This window comes from Mizuhopecten yessoensis, unplaced genomic scaffold, assembly GCF_002113885.1.
Source record: "Mizuhopecten yessoensis strain PY_sf001 unplaced genomic scaffold, ASM211388v2 scaffold3229, whole genome shotgun sequence".
In the NCBI taxonomy this organism is placed as follows: domain Eukaryota; kingdom Metazoa; phylum Mollusca; class Bivalvia; order Pectinida; family Pectinidae; genus Mizuhopecten; species Mizuhopecten yessoensis.
The window spans coordinates 377,716-396,384 of record NW_018404940.1 but is presented as its reverse complement, the minus strand read 5'-3'; the positions used below and the strand labels follow the sequence as shown (position 1 = coordinate 396,384).

The 18,669-nt window shown below is 34.4% G+C and overlaps 1 protein-coding gene across 4 annotated transcripts in view; it reads right to left on the bottom strand.

Annotated features, from left to right (window-relative positions):
• Positions 1–18,609, bottom strand: part of LOC110447121 (GRB2-associated-binding protein 1-like) — a 32,306-nt gene extending 13,697 nt beyond the window's left edge. Inside the window, exons 1-2 of one of the 4 annotated variants that reach the window (XM_021492582.1) lie at positions 18,330–18,609; positions 7,263–7,289 (exon numbers count right to left, since the gene is read on the bottom strand). In XM_021492582.1, coding sequence (XP_021348257.1) covers positions 7,263–7,289; positions 18,330–18,437 — 135 coding nt within the window. In that variant the 5' untranslated portion in view covers positions 18,438–18,609. The remainder of the gene's footprint in view (positions 1–7,262; positions 7,290–18,329) is intronic. The other 3 variants (XM_021492583.1, XM_021492584.1, XM_021492585.1) reach the window with 3 other exon arrangements.
• Positions 18,610–18,669: the final 60 nt, after the last annotated feature.

Here is an 18,669-nt window from a genome sequence, read left to right as displayed (position 1 = left end):
GTACACCTACAACTATATACATTATATATTAACTACAACATACACATCTATACAACACCTCCTCAAATGTACACCTTCTACTAATGTAAATACAAAAAACTAAAATTAATACACAATCCTACAACAAAATCTAATACATGTACACATACAACTACACCTAATAATACAACAGACTAAACATCATATACAATCCTACATACAACTACACCTAATAATACCACAGACTAAACATCGTACACAATCCTACATACAACTACACCTAATAATACAACAGACTAAACGTCATACACAATCCTACATACAACTACACCTAATAATACCACAGACTAAACGTCATACACAATCCTACATACAACTACACCTAATAATACCACAGACTAAACGTCATACACAATCCTACATACAACTACACCTAATAATACCACAGACTAAACGTCATACACAATCCTACATACAACTACACCTAATAATACCACAGACTAAACGTCATACACAATCCTACATACAACTACACCTAATAATACCACAGACTAAACGTCATACACAATCCTACATACAACTACACCTAATAATACCACAGACTAAACGTCATACACAATCCTACATACAACTACACCTAATAATACCACAGACTAAACGTCATACACAATCCTACATACAACTACACCTAATAATACCACAGACTAAACGTCATACACAATCCTACATACAACTACACCTAATAATACCACAGACTAAACGTCATACACAATCCTACATACAACTACACCTAATAATACCACAGACTAAACGTCATACACAATCCTACATACAACTACACCTAATAATACCACAGACTAAACGTCATACACAATCCTACATACAACTACACCTAATAATACCACAGACTAAACGTCATACACAATCCTACATACAACTACACCTAATAATACCACAGACTAAACGTCATACACAATCCTACATACAACTACACCTAATAATACCACAGACTAAACGTCATACACAATCCTACATACAACTACACCTAATAATACCACAGACTAAACGTCATACACAATCCTACATACAACTACACCTAATAATACCACAGACTAAACGTCATACACAATCCTACATACAACTACACCTAATAATACCACAGACTAAACGTCATACACAATCCTACATACAACTACACCTAATAATACCACAGACTAAACGTCATACACAATCCTACATACAACTACACCTAATAATACCACAGACTAAATGTCATACACAATCCTACATACAACTACACCTAATAATACCACAGACTAAATGTCATACACAATCCTACATACAACTACACCTAATAATACCACAGACTAAATGTCATACACAATCCTACATACAACTACACCTAATAATACAACAGACTAAACATCATACACAATCCTACAACACAATCCTACATACAATCCTACAGCTACATGTACACCTGATAAACATCACGTATATCTGTACCCCAAACATGACAGTGATTAATCATGACTGTGCAGATATACAATATGACACAAGTATGACTTTATATATTGTATAAGGTGATATGTTTGCATATACAAGAAAAAAAGATAAGGATAGAACAAGGAAGGCAGGTAAAGAATGAGACAGTGAAGGACAGAAAAGGTTATATAATTAGCATATAAAGCTTTCAGGGAGTCTTGAAATATTTCATTTCTCACATACAACTTCCTCTTCATACTTTCTTTGCACATGTACATCTTACCAGATCTCAGGTCAACATGCTTAAGTTTATAACCATGGAATATACAACTTCCAACAGTGACAGATATATGGCCCCCACTCCAACTACACATCTGATCCCCCCCCTACAGTACGTTGAACAGGGTTTCAGATCCTGTTTAGTCACCAAAGTATTTTCAACTTCCCACATTGACAGATTTTCTCCACCCCAGCCACACTTGTACCCCAGCCCCTACAGTAGGTCCTTCCTGGTAATAACCACAAGGTTTCCACCCTCTCCCACCCCAAGTATAACCCCTATAACATGTTACTGATGAGGCTGGTACATACATACAGACATAACAATGTATTATGTTACCTTCAACACTTTACTTAAACTTCCTGGCCTATCACTAACCTCTCAAGGAATCGTGTTCTCAGTCTCACAGGCTGACTTCTCATCTCCCAGTCATGAAATCATGCTTTCCAGTGATGACAAGATCATGCTACTAGTATCTGTATATGTAAGTTTTTTTACCTATATATATATCTCCTCCATTATAATGTATACATCTCAGTAATATAATTCACCCGACACATTCTGTGTGTGTGTGTGTCCTGTTACTACCATCATACAGCTGATGATACCTAGTGTTAATTATACAGGCAACACATATAGTGACACACACACGTACAGCGGCCCCAGTACACTGCACCCTCTGTACATCCAGGGGTAACCACTCTCTCCCACAAATCACCAGAGGGGCATCATCAACACAGTCTCACTGCTGTTGTCAGTGATGATGACATCACAACACTGGCATTGTCTTTCCAGCCATCACAACAAACTTCCCATCGTTTCTCCCATGTAAGGTGTGTCAACTCGCCCATGCTGTTTATGTCTTATTTGTCCAGGTGATTCTAGTCTGCTTCACTTGAGTAAACATTCACATTTCCTTGTTCCTCATCATAATACTAAGTGTTACAGCTTCCTTCTGGTAGAGAGGTGTACATGACAAGAAACAACATGGTGTTAATTAATATTCAGGGACCTTAATCATAGTTATTTCTGTATAGTTACATGGAGAAGGGCTGGGAGGGGAAACAGAAAAAGTTAAAGAAGAAAATTGAGTTAAAGGAATATAATTGGGGGATTTAAGGACAAGAAAAAAAAGACATCATATTAAAGTTAAGATGAAGAGAGAAAGGAATGGGGGGGGGGGGGGGGGGGGGAGGAGATGATAAATAGAAATTAGTGGGAGGAGGAAAAGAAAGGAGTCGAAGAGATATGTTTGATAGTACTTTAAAACAACTATACATTTTTACAACTGTACAATAGTAAATACATGCATACACAATTCGCTCAATGTAAAATCATAATTGATCACTATGAAGTACATCAGTACCAGAACACATTTCAACACCTGTAAACAATTGACAGTTCATTGTACAGTAAGCTTGGATCTGTATCCCAAATCTGTGGTCAGGTGATCAATCTACAGTAAGCAAGGCTACCCCAATCCTAGTAAAAGTACTGTCAATTCTTTGTTTATTTCAGTTATTTAGCACTTTAAATTAGCTTCCCTTGATGAATATATAGAAACCCAAGAGACAGAATATAGACATTTATTACATGTAAACATATACAGGTAACTGTTTCTTCTGTGTTTGTTCATACACAGTATAAAATATTGTATACAAAAATGTATATAAAATGTCGGTATAGCTAATGTGAAAGTGAATATGTAATAACCACTTCAATTAATAACTGTTACGCATGATACAAAAAGAACGCAAAACAAAAAGTTAACTGTGAACCAGGAAACCCTTTTAGGTATTACACACTGCAGGTGTGAAGGCGTTACAGGAGAGACCGGGTCAGGAGGATGGTCAGTAAGTGATGTAATCAGGTATTAGCCACCGCCACAGGGCTGTTATGTGTAAATCTATGAGTCTTCTTACAAACACCACTTTGTTAAACAGACATTAGCAACTTTATTTTTTCATATTTTGATTAAATAATATAACATTTCCTGGAAATGAGATTTGAAATTGTACAAAAAAATAAAATAAAAATAAGTGTGTTTCACTTCTTCCTATAAATCCTAAAGTTTGAACGACAACCATACATTTTTGAACTCATTTAAGATCAGTACAGCGGATTCCACTGAAGTTAAAACCGACTTTTATTCAAAAATGATATTCTTCATTAAAATTAAGATTTAAAGCTCATCAAGTAACATCCTGCATCTAACCCTGATGTAAAATTAGTTCATAAAAACAATGATTTTCTTTCATGTGACCTAAATTAAATCTTTTACAATGTGGAATTTGAAACATGCAGTTTATTAGGCCTAGATATCATTTTTACATGTGATCCAATGGATGTCACCAGGAGGTTATTTCTACACTTACTTCGTTAATATAAGTGTACTTTCATATTATTCTTGTCTTTCATATTATTTATATCTTTCATATTATTCATATTATTCCTATTATATATGTAATTTTCAACTCTAAATAAGGTCTTTTCTGTTGTAATAAAATGTATTTATTTCTGGTTTTATTTAAATGACAATGTTTAAGTTTTTAACATTTCTTCAATAAAGGATATTTCAAGCTAAATATTTCAATAAGTATGTCCCAGTAACACATACATGTAAGATATATATCTTATTACATTTTTGACTCTTGATCACGTTAAGATAACAAGAGGCCCAATTGGCCTGCATCGCTCACCTGGTATAAAACTCACACTTGTAACCTTAAAAGTAATCTAAAATAAAGCTACAGGCAAAATGTCAGTATTTATGATTAAAATTCATTCAAAAGACCATGTAATTATTTTTTAAAACATTTCACCCCTGTGATTGAAAGTCGAACAAAGTCATTATGTTGAACACATTGTATAGCCTTTCATCTCAGGATGCAACTTGCAAAGTATAAACATCCTGGGACCCATGGTTATTCATAAGAGGTTGTTTAAAGATTTTAAACAAATTTAACCCCTGTGACCTTGAATATAGGTCAAAGTCATTCACTTTAACAAACATAGTAGTCCTTGATCCCAGCATATGCTACTGACTAAATATCAACATCCTGAGCCTTTTGGTTATTCAGAACAAGTTGTTGAAATATTTTGAACATATTTTCTCCTTGTGACCTTGAATATGATTCAAGGTCATACATTTAAACAAACTTGGAATCCTTTGATCCTAGTATGCTACTGACTAAATATCATCACCCTGGGCATTTTGGTTATTCAGAAGAAGTTGTTTAAAGGTTTTTTAAGACAATTGACCCCTGTGACCTTGAATATAATTGAAGGTCATTCATTTGAACAGACTTGGTAGCCCTTCATCGCTACAGGCAAAATGTCAGTATTTATGATTAAAATTCATTCAAAAGACCATGTAATTATATTTTAAAACATTTCACCCCTGTGATTGAAAGTCGAACAAAGTCATTATGTTGAACACATTGTATAGCCTTTCATCTCAGGATGCAACTTGCAAAGTATAAACATCCTGGGACCCATGGTTATTCATAAGAGGTTGTTTAAAGATTTTAAACAAATTTAACCCCTGTGACCTTGAATATAGGTCAAAGTCATTCACTTTAACAAACATAGTAGTCCTTGATCCCAGCATATGCTACTGACTAAATATCAACATCCTGAGCCTTTTGGTTATTCAGAACAAGTTGTTGAAATATTTTGAACATATTTTCTCCTTGTGACCTTGAATATGATTCAAGGTCATACATTTAAACAAACTTGGAATCCTTTGATCCTAGTATGCTACTGACTAAATATCATCACCCTGGGCATTTTGGTTATTCAGAAGAAGTTGTTTAAAGGTTTTTTAAGACAATTGACCCCTGTGACCTTGAATATAATTGAAGGTCATTCATTTGAACAGACTTGGTAGCCCTTCATCGCTACAGGCAAAATGTCAGTATTTATGATTAAAATTCATTCAAAAGGCCATGTAATTATTTTTTAAAACATTTCACCCCTGCGATTGAAAGTCGAACAAAGTCATTATGTTGAACACATTGTATAGCCTTTCATCTCAGGATGCAACTTGCAAAGTATAAACATCCTGGGACCCATGGTTATTCATAAGAGGTTGTTTAAAGATTTTAAACAAATTTAACCCCTGTGACCTTGAATATAGGTCAAAGTCATTCACTTTAACAAACATAGTAGTCCTTGATCCCAGCATATGCTACTGACTAAATATCAACATCCTGAGCCTTTTGGTTATTCAGAACAAGTTGTTGAAATATTTTGAACATATTTTCTCCTTGTGACCTTGAATATGATTCAAGGTCATACATTTAAACAAACTTGGAATCCTTTGATCCTAGTATGCTACTGACTAAATATCATCACCCTGGGCATTTTGGTTATTCAGAAGAAGTTGTTTAAAGTTTTTAACATATTTGACCCCTGTGACCTTGAAAATAGGTGAAGGTCATTAATTTTAAACAAACTTTGTAGTCCTTTATCCAAGTTTGCTTCTGGCCAAATATCGACACCCTAGGACCTTTGGTTATTAAGAAGAAGACTTTTAAAGTAAAATATTGACGCCGGACGCCGGACGCCGGACGCTGGACGGAAGGACGGCCGGACGACGGATGTCGCGCCACGGCATAAGCTCACTTGGCACTTCGTGCCAGGTGAGCTAAAAATAGACCCATACATATGCATATATGTACTATTAAATGTTGATATAATTTTAAGGACAATTTTTCCTATTTGAAACAATAAATAAATGAAATGATGCAACACATAAAAAAACCAACAACACTGAATCAAACAATTAAAGAGAGAAAACCAAACACAAAGGACATGCTCCATTGGTCGACTCACCAGGCCACATCATCATGCTTCTTCCTGATGCTTATTAAGATCAGTCACTGCGTAGGACATGCACATATTACAAACTTTTTACAGAGCATGTTCACAACACCAGCCATAGTTTAACAGTTTTGCACAGGAATACATCGAATACAGACAACAGATCATACTAGTTCTCCTAACTTTATTGACTTTGATCTAAATTTCATACAGTTTTAAAACGAATATCTTAATAATACTTGTGTAATGAATTGAACAGTGATTTTTTAATAGGAATTTATTTAGTAAAAAACAACAACTTTGGAAATGATTTCAAACTAAATATGAAGTGCTATAGTCATACAAACATGAATACTGTTATTTATAATTTCAGGTTTAATATCTATTATTTATATAATATTATGATAAAGTAATAAAACATACATAGCAGAGTCTAGAAGATGTACTAGAGAATACGACGTGCAACAATGAGCATTCCACGTAACAGGCTGATGGTGCCAACAGTGCTTGCATAAAGCTTGTTAATATTACACTTTCCCAGGAGGTAAGAATAAAAATTAACAAAAACAATTTGCCATGCAGTAGTTGTAATAAGGAGAAGTGTGCTACACCAAGGGAACACTCAGACCACTAACATACAGCCAATCCAAAAATAAACTTCTTACAAAAAACACTCATACACAAGATAACTTACGCTGGTGTCAGTATCATCTTTGGTAAACTGTCAATTTGAAGAAAAAACAGAAATTGACATGAGAGTTTATAACAGAAATAAATTAGAATCACAGTAGTGGATGTCGAGTTACAGACCATAAACACAGTGGCTATCAGGATGTAATGCGTCAGCCAGGAAGGGGTCCCTAACTAAGACCAGGTTTCATCCTATTGTGCAGGAAAGAAGGTTTTAATTATGGGGGAGACTATTGGAAGTCTGCCATGCAGTTTTAATTATTTGTCCTTATTGACATTGAGACAGGAGGACAGGAGGTAGGTGTGGCAAAAATGCAAGGGGAAGGCAAGGTCACCCGGGGGAGGTAACTCTAGATGTATAGAAAGTCCAATACTTGGTGAAATATCAGCCTGGTTAATAGGAATGCAGTTTGTTAATTGATAATGAGAGTATTAAAATATCCAGATGCTAGAGTATTGTATAAATGTCAATCTGATTGGTCATGATCATGTCCTGTAACAAAATTGAATAGTGACCTTGATGAATTATACAGGCATAGCAGATCCTTGTTAGTTGAATTAGGACATTATACATGTATGTTCATTTTTTATAGTCAAGAAAAAATGAAGAAAAAAAACTACATTATTTGTAGGCTGAGGGACAGATTTTTTTACATGTAGAGCAACATTATTTTCTGGCCTGGTCGACGCTAGGCTACTAGTGTATATATATATATATATGTGTAAAATATATCACGCATATATAATTATACATGCATATGATCTCATATGATCTATATTTCTCCCACTGCTACAGATTTTATAACTCCCTGCTTCATTTAGAAAATATTAATCCTGCATAAAGTTATGTCACAAATGACTGCCATGTAAGTCATACAATGTGATAACATGATCTACCGACGGCTGTCATAGTATAGAATAGACATAATATTCAACAATTATTTATTGTTTAATATCATCTAACCAGACAAGACATCTTGAAACTTGATTATATTTCAAAATCAATTACACTTACCAATCAACAAGAATTCCACAATAAATCCTTCAACAATACAAATCAGTGTATTGACTGGAAACAAGTGTTATGAATATATACATGTAATAATCCACACATCTTGGGCACTGGCCGGTAGATAGAACATGGTCCCTTACCAGCAGTCACAGAATCTCTAAACACTAACTTTAATGCTATCTATATATATCAGGGAGCATCCCTTCAACCATCAATCCTCAGTATCTAAATCAATGACTGGCACATTTCATAGCAACTTTACAGGGGTGTAAGACTGTAAGCTGTAGCCACGATTACCACATGTCACTTTCCAATCACCAGTAAATGAATGATTGGCAGATGTGCATTTCTAGTCGAGACCTCCTGATTTACTCATTCTCCTGTCCTCCAGACCTCAATGTGTTTCTATGATAACTCTTACATTAAAATCAGTTTCTTTATCACATGAAAATAAATACAATTTCACATCAACAACAGGTGACGGGCGTGGATGTGAAGTAACGGGAGACGAAATACCTGTGAAGTATTATCAGTGAGAGATTGATTCTGTAATGGTTAGTCAGCTTAAGTTGAAATAATTGATACAGAAATAACACTCATATAAACAAGTATGGTTCCATACACTGCAGAATTACAACATACTAGAAAGTTATCACAACTTTTATGATATCACAGCTTTAAAACATTGATTTTGGAAGGAAAATATCATCAAATCAATTTCAAGATAATTCAACCAGACTCAACAAAATTTATTTTTTAAAACTGGGAATTTTTAGTTAAAACTTCACAGGTAAACAGTGGCCAGGTGAGCGTGAAGCTCACCTGGCCCGTGTGACAGATTGCAGACGAGAAGTTCTAAACACTTGAAATGGCAGGTAAAACTTTGACATAAAAGCTGGGCAAACGCTCTGACACACACAATCAACAGTCACCGGCAACTGTTGGCAGGAAAAAACACTACAAAGAAACTAAATCTCCTCAATAAAGGCTCCCACTTAAATAAAATGATGCAGAGATGTTATTCCTGATTAAGCCTTGATTTTCTTTGTGCTGAAATTTAAAAACGAACCTAGGACTTTGTTCTTTTAACTTCTTTTGTCTTTTTAACATTTACAGTATCATGGCATTATTTTTCTTTTGAAGATAAAATTTCATTAAATTTACTTAAAATATATGGAGGTACCGGTAGCCAGTAAATGTCACTGCTATCGTTCACAATTTCAAATCACTGTTATTTAGTTCTTCAGATAAAAATTAATTTAAATCAAATTAAAACAAAACTATTTTTACGAACCAAGACCTATCAACTTTTCCTCCTAGGAATATTTATGTTTATTATGGGTAAGCCTATTATGATCTTGTAGTTAAAACGAGATTCTCTATACAGCTTAAGATTATATAGATAACGTACACAGAAATGTTAAAAATGAACATTTGAAAAAAAGCAAGCCAATTTCCTTACACATTAACACAACAAGAGGCCCAGACAGCCTGTATGGACCACCTGGATATTTAAGCAATCATGATAAATATTCTCATTAAAAGTAAAAATATTTCCACATTTTGGGCTCCATCTCTCTAGTCCCAAGGGATTTATATGCATGGCTACTTAGAGTTTGATCTAGCCATTTTCATGTAATGACCTGGGGGGGGGGTAAGTTCCTGGGGACAGGGCCAGATCCTTAGGCTAATTATAGTAGTGTGCTTGTGTTCTTTCTTCATGCCCAAGTAGCAAACATTCAACACCATAAATGGTTATATGATGGGGATCTAAAATGTTTCCAAGTTTTAACCTAAGAATTAAGTAAAAAAAAAAGTTTCGCATTACTGCTGTACTGTATCCAAGTATCATGGCTCTTGATCTTATGATTCTTCAGGTATGTTGGTTGAATTTCTTAACATCTGGCCCTATGACCTTCAAAGTAGGTCAAGGTCACTAAAAATGAGGAAAATTTACAGCTTTACATCCCTGTAGGTAAAGTACCTACTGGTAATATATCAGGACCCTGAGCCTTATCAAACTTAAAAGTGCTTTATTGTTTTTACTGATGTTAGCCTACCTGGATATGTTACCCTTTGACCTCAACCAGCTTTCAAAGCTGAACTTGATCGAAACAAATTTTATCATTAAAATATGTCTTCTGCTGGTCTTGCTACCTATCATATCTAATTGGCATTGCTGTGAAACTTATGGTACTTTAGAAAATGTGTTGGGCTTTTTTAATCAATTAGACATGCGTGACCTTAATTATTGTAGGTAAAGGTCTTCATACAAAAAAAAACTATAGCACTCCATCCAAGTTACCTAATGGCTATACATCAGGAAAAAGAAGGAAAGAACAAAGTAATTGGTGAAATAATTATGGCAACTTGCTGTATCACTACCAAAGTCTTTAGTGTGTATGTATACATGTCTTTCTATCAATGTGAAGTATTATTTCACAGAACACTGTACTAAAATTAAAGCAGAGTGTCATGTACTATGTTTAAGTTGTAAAACAATATCGTGACAATTGTAAAAAAAAGAGAGAACATTTTGAACTTTCTGAGTAGCTGTGCTGAACTCATTCATTGAAATTTGCTATAAAACGTCTTTAGAGCTGATTTAGAGCTCACACTAATAGATAGAGAAATATGCAGAAATTATCTTAGCAATATTTATTTAACTATTCATTTCTTAGATTTTTAATCCTGAAAAGTTAATTGGCCCAAATATTTTAACAGCAAGAATTGAGCAATGTGTCCTATATGGGAATGACGTCAACATTACTTTTACATGAAGATAAAAATTGATTTCTCAGTAGGTGAGCCACAGAAAATTAAGTAAATATTATCAGCAGAAATGGTGTATAATTTCTAACAGGATGTTAATTTTTATCAAAACAGGATGTCTAACAAAGTCAAGAAAATTTATTGAAAACAAGAAAACCAGTAAATAATGGTTTATGCTCCCCGAAAATGTCACTGAGACTGAAATAAAGCGTGATCTCAAATTGATGAGATCTGGAGCTTGGGCGAACAGACCTTAAAGTGGTATGTAACACACCACCTTTCCATCCTGCATATATAATATTCCATCAATTTAGGGAACTATCTTAAGCAAGTTAGAGGTTATGGTCTAGACAATGTACTTGACCTTTGAACTCAATGTGACGATATACACTGGATATATACATTGTATGTCCTTGGATGTACAGACCCAATTATGATTGGCAGCACACTAACTTTTATTCCTACATATATCCCATTACTTTAATTGAGCTATCTTCGAGTCAGAATTTGCAGCCCAGACAATGAATTTGACCTTTGACCTCAATGAAACTTTAATTGACCTTGGGGTGTACAGTACATCTTAAAAGTGGTTAGGATACACCACCTTGATATTAATGATGGTTTAAAATCTTAATTGACCATTGATTTGTAATCAGAAGTAGTAAATTGACAATTGCAAAAACAATGAATTTGACCTTTCACCTCAATGAAACCATGACCTTGATTGCACATTAATAATTTTATTGGACAGAATACCCAAATGAAGTGAGAAACTACTACTTCATCTATAGACAGAGTTGCTAACTATTAGATTTGGTTCTTTTATAATGATTGGATTTCAAGCAGTTTTTATGAAGTTTTATCAACCCGATAGTAAAAATCAGAAGAACATTGAAAACATTTAACACTCTGACTTCTATCATGAACAGATTGTATCATAATGGAATTTGTAATCAATAATCGGAATCAGAAAGGGCAAACCGATTGATATTTGATTATAATTGATCATCACTACTTGACATCCTACATTGATAATACTAATATATCAGGTTGCCATCTGCAGCAAGTTAGAAATTATGACTTGGACAATAAATTACACCTTAGACCTCAATGTGATCCTGATCTTCAGTTTAGGGACCAAGAGTGGTGGTACACACAACACATCAATTTGCCATCCTACTTATATATATATATATATAATCCCTAAAATTTCAGTGAGTCAAAAGTTATTGCTTGGACAACGAATTTTTAACAGACGAAGAGGCGACTACATGCTCCCCGAAACTTTTTCAGGAAAATTCAATGGGAAAATATGAAGTCACATTGCACATGTAACAAATCATGGCAGTGTATATAAGTATTATAAGTAGTTATATATATATGTCAGTATCTATTAGGAACCTATATCCTTCCTTTTAGATTGTATCATGCATTATACAATTATGGACTTTTGTGCTGGTGAATATGATGTGATATGAACCTTAAAGAGTGATATTAACTGAGGCGAAGCCAAGGTCAATATCACTCTTTCAGGTTCATTTCACATATTATTATATGACTGGTGCTAATTCCCAGCCCTGATTGGAAGAGTGACGTCACATGATGAGTCTGTAAATATGTTACAAACCTCGTTCTATAAATAGACAAGAGGCCCATGGGCCTTAACGGTCACCTGAGTCCTACAGTATTTATTTTTGTTGTTGAAATATGTACCAATTTGAGTAAAAAATAGTTAAGTATAATGTTAACTTAACTTTGTCAGGACCATGAGCTGATCATTCCTAGACCGATTTTAAATAAGATCGGCCTATTAGAAATTGTTTTTAAGTTTAGAATAGGTATTTACAAAATAGCGGCTGTGGTGGCCATATTGGATTTCTGATTGACCTGAAAAATAACAACACTTTGTCAGGACCATGAGTCGATCATTCCTACCAACTTTCAGTTCAATCGGCCCAGCAGAACTTGACTTTAAGTTTGAAATGTAAAATGTTAACGGACGACGACGGATGAAAACGGATAGCAATAGGTCACTTGAGCTAAAGCTCAGGTGACCTAAAAAGTGTTACAGACCTCGACCTAGAAATAGAAAAGTGTTACAGACCGCTACTAAAATAGGGGCTCGAGATGTATCCGTTTCAATAATTCAGTGAAACTGAATGATAAACAGCTATAATTAAATATTCTTGTTTACTAAGTCAAGTACATGGATTCTGTAGTTCTTCCGTAATATAACACTTGAACTAGACATATATATACTATACATATATAATACACGTACATGTAAACCTATTTTGTTAGTAACTCTGTTCCTAGAATCGGGACTACAACCATGTGTAATCTACTGCCTGCTTGAGGTAATTTCCCCTACAATGACAAACAGTAGGGGGCTGATGATCATGATTGGCTACAAAATTAAGTACACAATGAATCACCCTCATTAGAATGTTTTGTTTTACTTGTATATTAAGGTAATTAATTAGTGTCAATTATAGCAACATATAATGTATTTTATCTGAGAGTTGCTTCAAGTGCTTTTAAGCAATTAGCAATTTTGCAAAATAGAAATTATTTTTCAAATAATATATAAGTCACTACTCTATATGCATGGTCATGATAAGTATATATGGAAGAAGGGAAAGGCACATGGACCACTTTTACAATTTGAATACAGTACATGTATCAGGTACCCACGGAATACACTGTACTACACTATATATATATACCACCTGTCCAAACAGGGTTAACAAAGATGTAGGTTTCTATATACGGTGTTGAATAAACCAGGTAAGGTATCACCAACAATAACCAGCTGTTTAGAAGAAAGACAGGAAGTAAAGATTAAACACATATCCTTAACTGATTTAATTATCCAGGAGTAGAGCTTGTTGAAAGCCTCTTAAAAAACCTATTAACATGAAACTTTAAAATAAATTCTGTTTAACCCATTGAATAATTTATCTTCTTCATTATATACATGAACGAATATGGTAAACCTCCGGTCAGTTCGAACAAAATAAAATAAATATTGTCAATTCTGTTCAAATAACACGAAATTATAGCCACTAAAATAAAGATTAGTTCGAACTATCCGACTCACATCGGCAAAATCATGGCAAACAGTCCAGTCGTTGATACGGAACAATGACGGCCTATTGCGAAATTTATTTGCAAATCTGGAGATGAATAATGGTATATATGTCTTTCTTATATTTACCTATATATTTATAATCTATAACTAAGTTCAATAGCATAGCAGAGACAATGTAGGTCGCAAAGCAGCAGATGTTTTCTCGAGTATTGGCAGAAGTTCAATTGTAATGTATCAGAATGCAGAGGGTACGTGGATTGAAACTGCAATTACAGATTAATAGATCGATCTACCACCTGGTTAAATATTTTTGTTTTGACACATGTATAGGTAATATATCAATTAAGTAATAAATCAGGGATTGGTTGCCTGTTAAGGTCGCGATTATATAATCTAATTGTAATCACAGTAATATCATGACAATACACACGTCTGTTAATAGCGATGAGACAGTAACAGTCCACGCTCCGTGTACTGTAAGGATATTACACATGGTCAGGGCCTAAAGATGTTTGACTGGTACGTACACATGTTTACAAAAAAGATACTCAATCATCGGTGAAATGTGGCTTATTTATGAAAAAATTGTCCGACATCAATGACAACAATGGTCGCACAGGAGTACTACCCGTTATTCAGTAGTTAAACGCTGACGATGCGAAAACTGACCAGTTAAGCGAGTTTCACAAGGCTATTATTCCGTCTTTTCGTATTGCAGAGTTATCTGCTCTTGTGAGCAGGTATTGATTGTTACGTCATTAGTTTGTGAGAGTAACGTCATCAATTTTTGAGAAAACAACATACTTTTCTCGCACAAACCAATGACATATACGTAACAATCAATACCTTCTCATAAGAGAAGATAACTTGTAATACGCAAAGACAGAATTGCATCGCCGATAGCTAACTTCGATCAAGAATTACATAATTTCAGTACTCAAATTGTGAATAATGTCAGTTTAACACCGTTTTAAGCACTTTATGCTTCTAAAGAGTATATTGAGTACAAAAATGTGTGTAAGCAGGTTTCGAACTCTCACTAGACAGAAAATTATTCTTTTTATTGTTCAAAAAGTGTGTTAGAACTATCTGCCTATTTGAACTGATCGGAGGTTTACCGTATAGTGTCATACTGTGTATATATGTCTACCTTCTGTCTATATGAATCGTGGCAGGCCAGTTAAATATTATTTTAGGTAGCAGATGCAGATTAATGAATTTCAAAAGCTGACATTTATATTAATATATGAATAGACACGCATGTGAATGTGACATTTCTACATTTATCTTCAAGTTACATGTGTAAGCAATTTTAACTTTCATTCCTGAAAGTATATTGATTACTCTTAAATTTTTTATAAAAAGGATACATAAATTTGATGCTGAGATGTCACAAAAAGATCAAAACCATGAAAATAAATGAAATTTGCAACTAAAGAGTCCATTATCAGCTGTAATCAGTTGAGAAAACTAGCATGACCAAGTTTTAAACAAGTACATGGGGCAAACATAGACTGTCAACATTATCTAAAATCATGTTCAGCACAAGTCAGCAAACATTATCCTACAATTACAAATGAAGCTGACCATTATAAAACAATGATAGACCTACCATACATAATGCATGTGATTAGTAGTCACAATATCTGGCCAATCATTTAATACTGGGTGATTACGGTAATATGATTGCCAATACATTGTACCTAATGTCAGATTGACAGGAGCACAGTAATGTGGGTGTAATCACTTGTAATGTTACATTGTTGTTGATAGGGTTTTTTGACAGCCGAGATTCCTTTGGTTCTTTCCTGTGCATATACTATATAACATAAAATGTAATTAGTGTACTTTCTTTTGTGGTTTAGTGCTCTCAGATCATTTCGTGGGTACAAACTTTCGTGGTTAGCCTGTACAACGAAATGAATTAATTTTCGTTGTTAGCCACAAACAACGAAATATATCCACCATTCGGAGAAACATTTGTCCAATACTGTAACACATTTGCGGTATGTTTTAAAATGACAAAGAGTCACACTAATCATACTTCTATGTACAAGTCAAACAATGAAAATAATTATCACACAGGTAAAGTAAATATAACTGCAGTGGGAGTGTTGACATCATGCTAAGTTACACTTTGTCACTGACCTAGGCCTGTTCTCATGATGCCCTGAAAGCGGCCTACCGTTTCATTTGATCGGTCACATTCTTAATTAATCATTACTAACTGCTAACACATGTTCATTTCAGTAAAAACAGACCTTTATCTTAAATGAATTGTTCAACTATCTAAAAAAAATGTTTGTGAATCACTGTGTAAATATCACACAGAAATGTGAAATCTGTATATATAAACTAAAATAGGAATAGGGTCAAATAGAATCCGAAATTGTAAATTTGCCACGAAAATGTGTACATTTTTTATACACGCACAATGTATTTTACCTTTGCGTGCACATTTTTGATTGAAATAAAGTTCATATAACTTTCACATTTTCGTTGTGTATATTCTTTCTCGAGATGTAGAAATATTTGTTGTATTTATATTCGTGGTTCCATAGCAACCACGAAAACAATGAAAGTTTATACACAACAAACATTTCATGTTAAACAGTAGTCCACGCATGTCCAACATGTATTACATGTATAGATCTACAGAAGTTCTCAACAACAATAAAACCAAACAGAATTTAATTGTAAGACAGAAATAAGATATTGAGGGCTTTTTACCAGGATATGGTCCCTTAAAGATTTACATCAAACGGAAGTTATTTGTCTCCTGTTCAATGGAAGTAAAAGCTATCTCAATATAAACTGGCTGTATCCTTAAAAGGTCTGTTCACTCATTTGCTTGTTTGCCTTGGCTTCACAAAATTTGAGTTCTATGAACGAACTTAATATTCACCATTTATATGGAGAAAAAATCATTTGGTATTATCACTTTAGAAATGTACATCCTTGTAATTATTATGATATAATCACTTTAGAAAATGTTATTCCTTGTAATTATTATGAACTATTTATAGAACACTGGCCAGATCAACCATTATCAATACATACTATGTGTAATAGGACGAGGAATAGTGATAAAGATAGTGCTGTCGCTGGGGCTCGAACCCGCGACCCTTGGCTCTCTAGCCTGATGCTCTACCGCTGAGCTAAAGGGAAATTCCCTACAGCCGATGCTTGTAAGGCAACATAATCAATGCACATCTTTTACACTATGTATCCAGGACGATAGTCTCATTATGTACTTCACAAATGGAAACCACACCAGTCTCATGTAATTACCCTAGAATAAAATACTAGCTGCTTCCTACCAACTCTGCTAGGGGGAATTTCTCTTTAAATCATTTTTATAGTAAGATTAGTATTAGCCAGAGGTCACATTTCGACTCCTGGCGGGGGCACTGAAAAATAATGACCTCTGTTACAGATATGACAAAAATACTTGGCAATAGTTGCAGTTGACTTGTTATATTACTATAAACAAGTGCTGGCTAGTACAATCAAACATTGGGCAATGGAGATTCACATACTGTATACATGTATATATCTGGATTTAAAAAAAGAATCTAAAAAGAAAAAAAATATGTATATGAATCATTATTGAACAATGGTTAATAAGTAAGATGCAGGGCTTGCAGTTGATGTTTAGCAATTTCAGATGTCAAACACATGTCAAAAAGAAGCTAATTTTGAGGAGTAAAGAACAAATTGTCATCGGTATACACTGAAAAACCTCAAAGGACAAACAAAGACAAAAGCGAGCAATTTTGACACTATACACATTCTCTACAGATACACTTTTACCACATAATCTTAGCAACTTGGGTTGAGCAAGAATGAAATTACAAGGAGGGTGGGGCACAAAATCCGCACAATATTATCAGTATTACTAGAGAAACAACTGTCTATAAGTTCCAAGTAGTACAGAAAACATAGTTTACGTCTGTCGCCGATAACAATAGGTTAAACTCATCGGATCTAGCTGTGAACAGTAACACCGTCAACAACAGCTCAAGTACTTGTGCACTCCATAACGATATTGGTTGTTTACACCCCAATACACAGTCATCTAATGTATCGTCAACACCAACAACCCACCATTAATCGACTTTGAACAAACTGCATGCAAACAAATAAAACATCGATAAAATATAATGCATACGGTATAGGCCAAGTGTTAAACAAACCTGACTTACAGCTCGGAATATTTTCCAGGGACCAGTCAGACGAAACTTCTTCTCCGGTGGAGACTTCACCATCCAACCCGAATAAACAACGTTCGATATCTTGTTCATGGCTGTGGATTTGAGATACCCTGGTTACTGTAACTTCATCTTCAAGTAACCAAATAATACTTCCAAGACATACTGCTGGTAGATCGAGAAATTATTACATTCAGGAAGTTTAAACTAGATCAATTCGACCACAGAGCGATGATTTCTGGGGGCCATTTCCGGAAATCTGACGTTCATTTCGCTCGCTTGTGTCCAAGATTTTGATTGGTGGATAGTACTTTCGTTGCCTAAT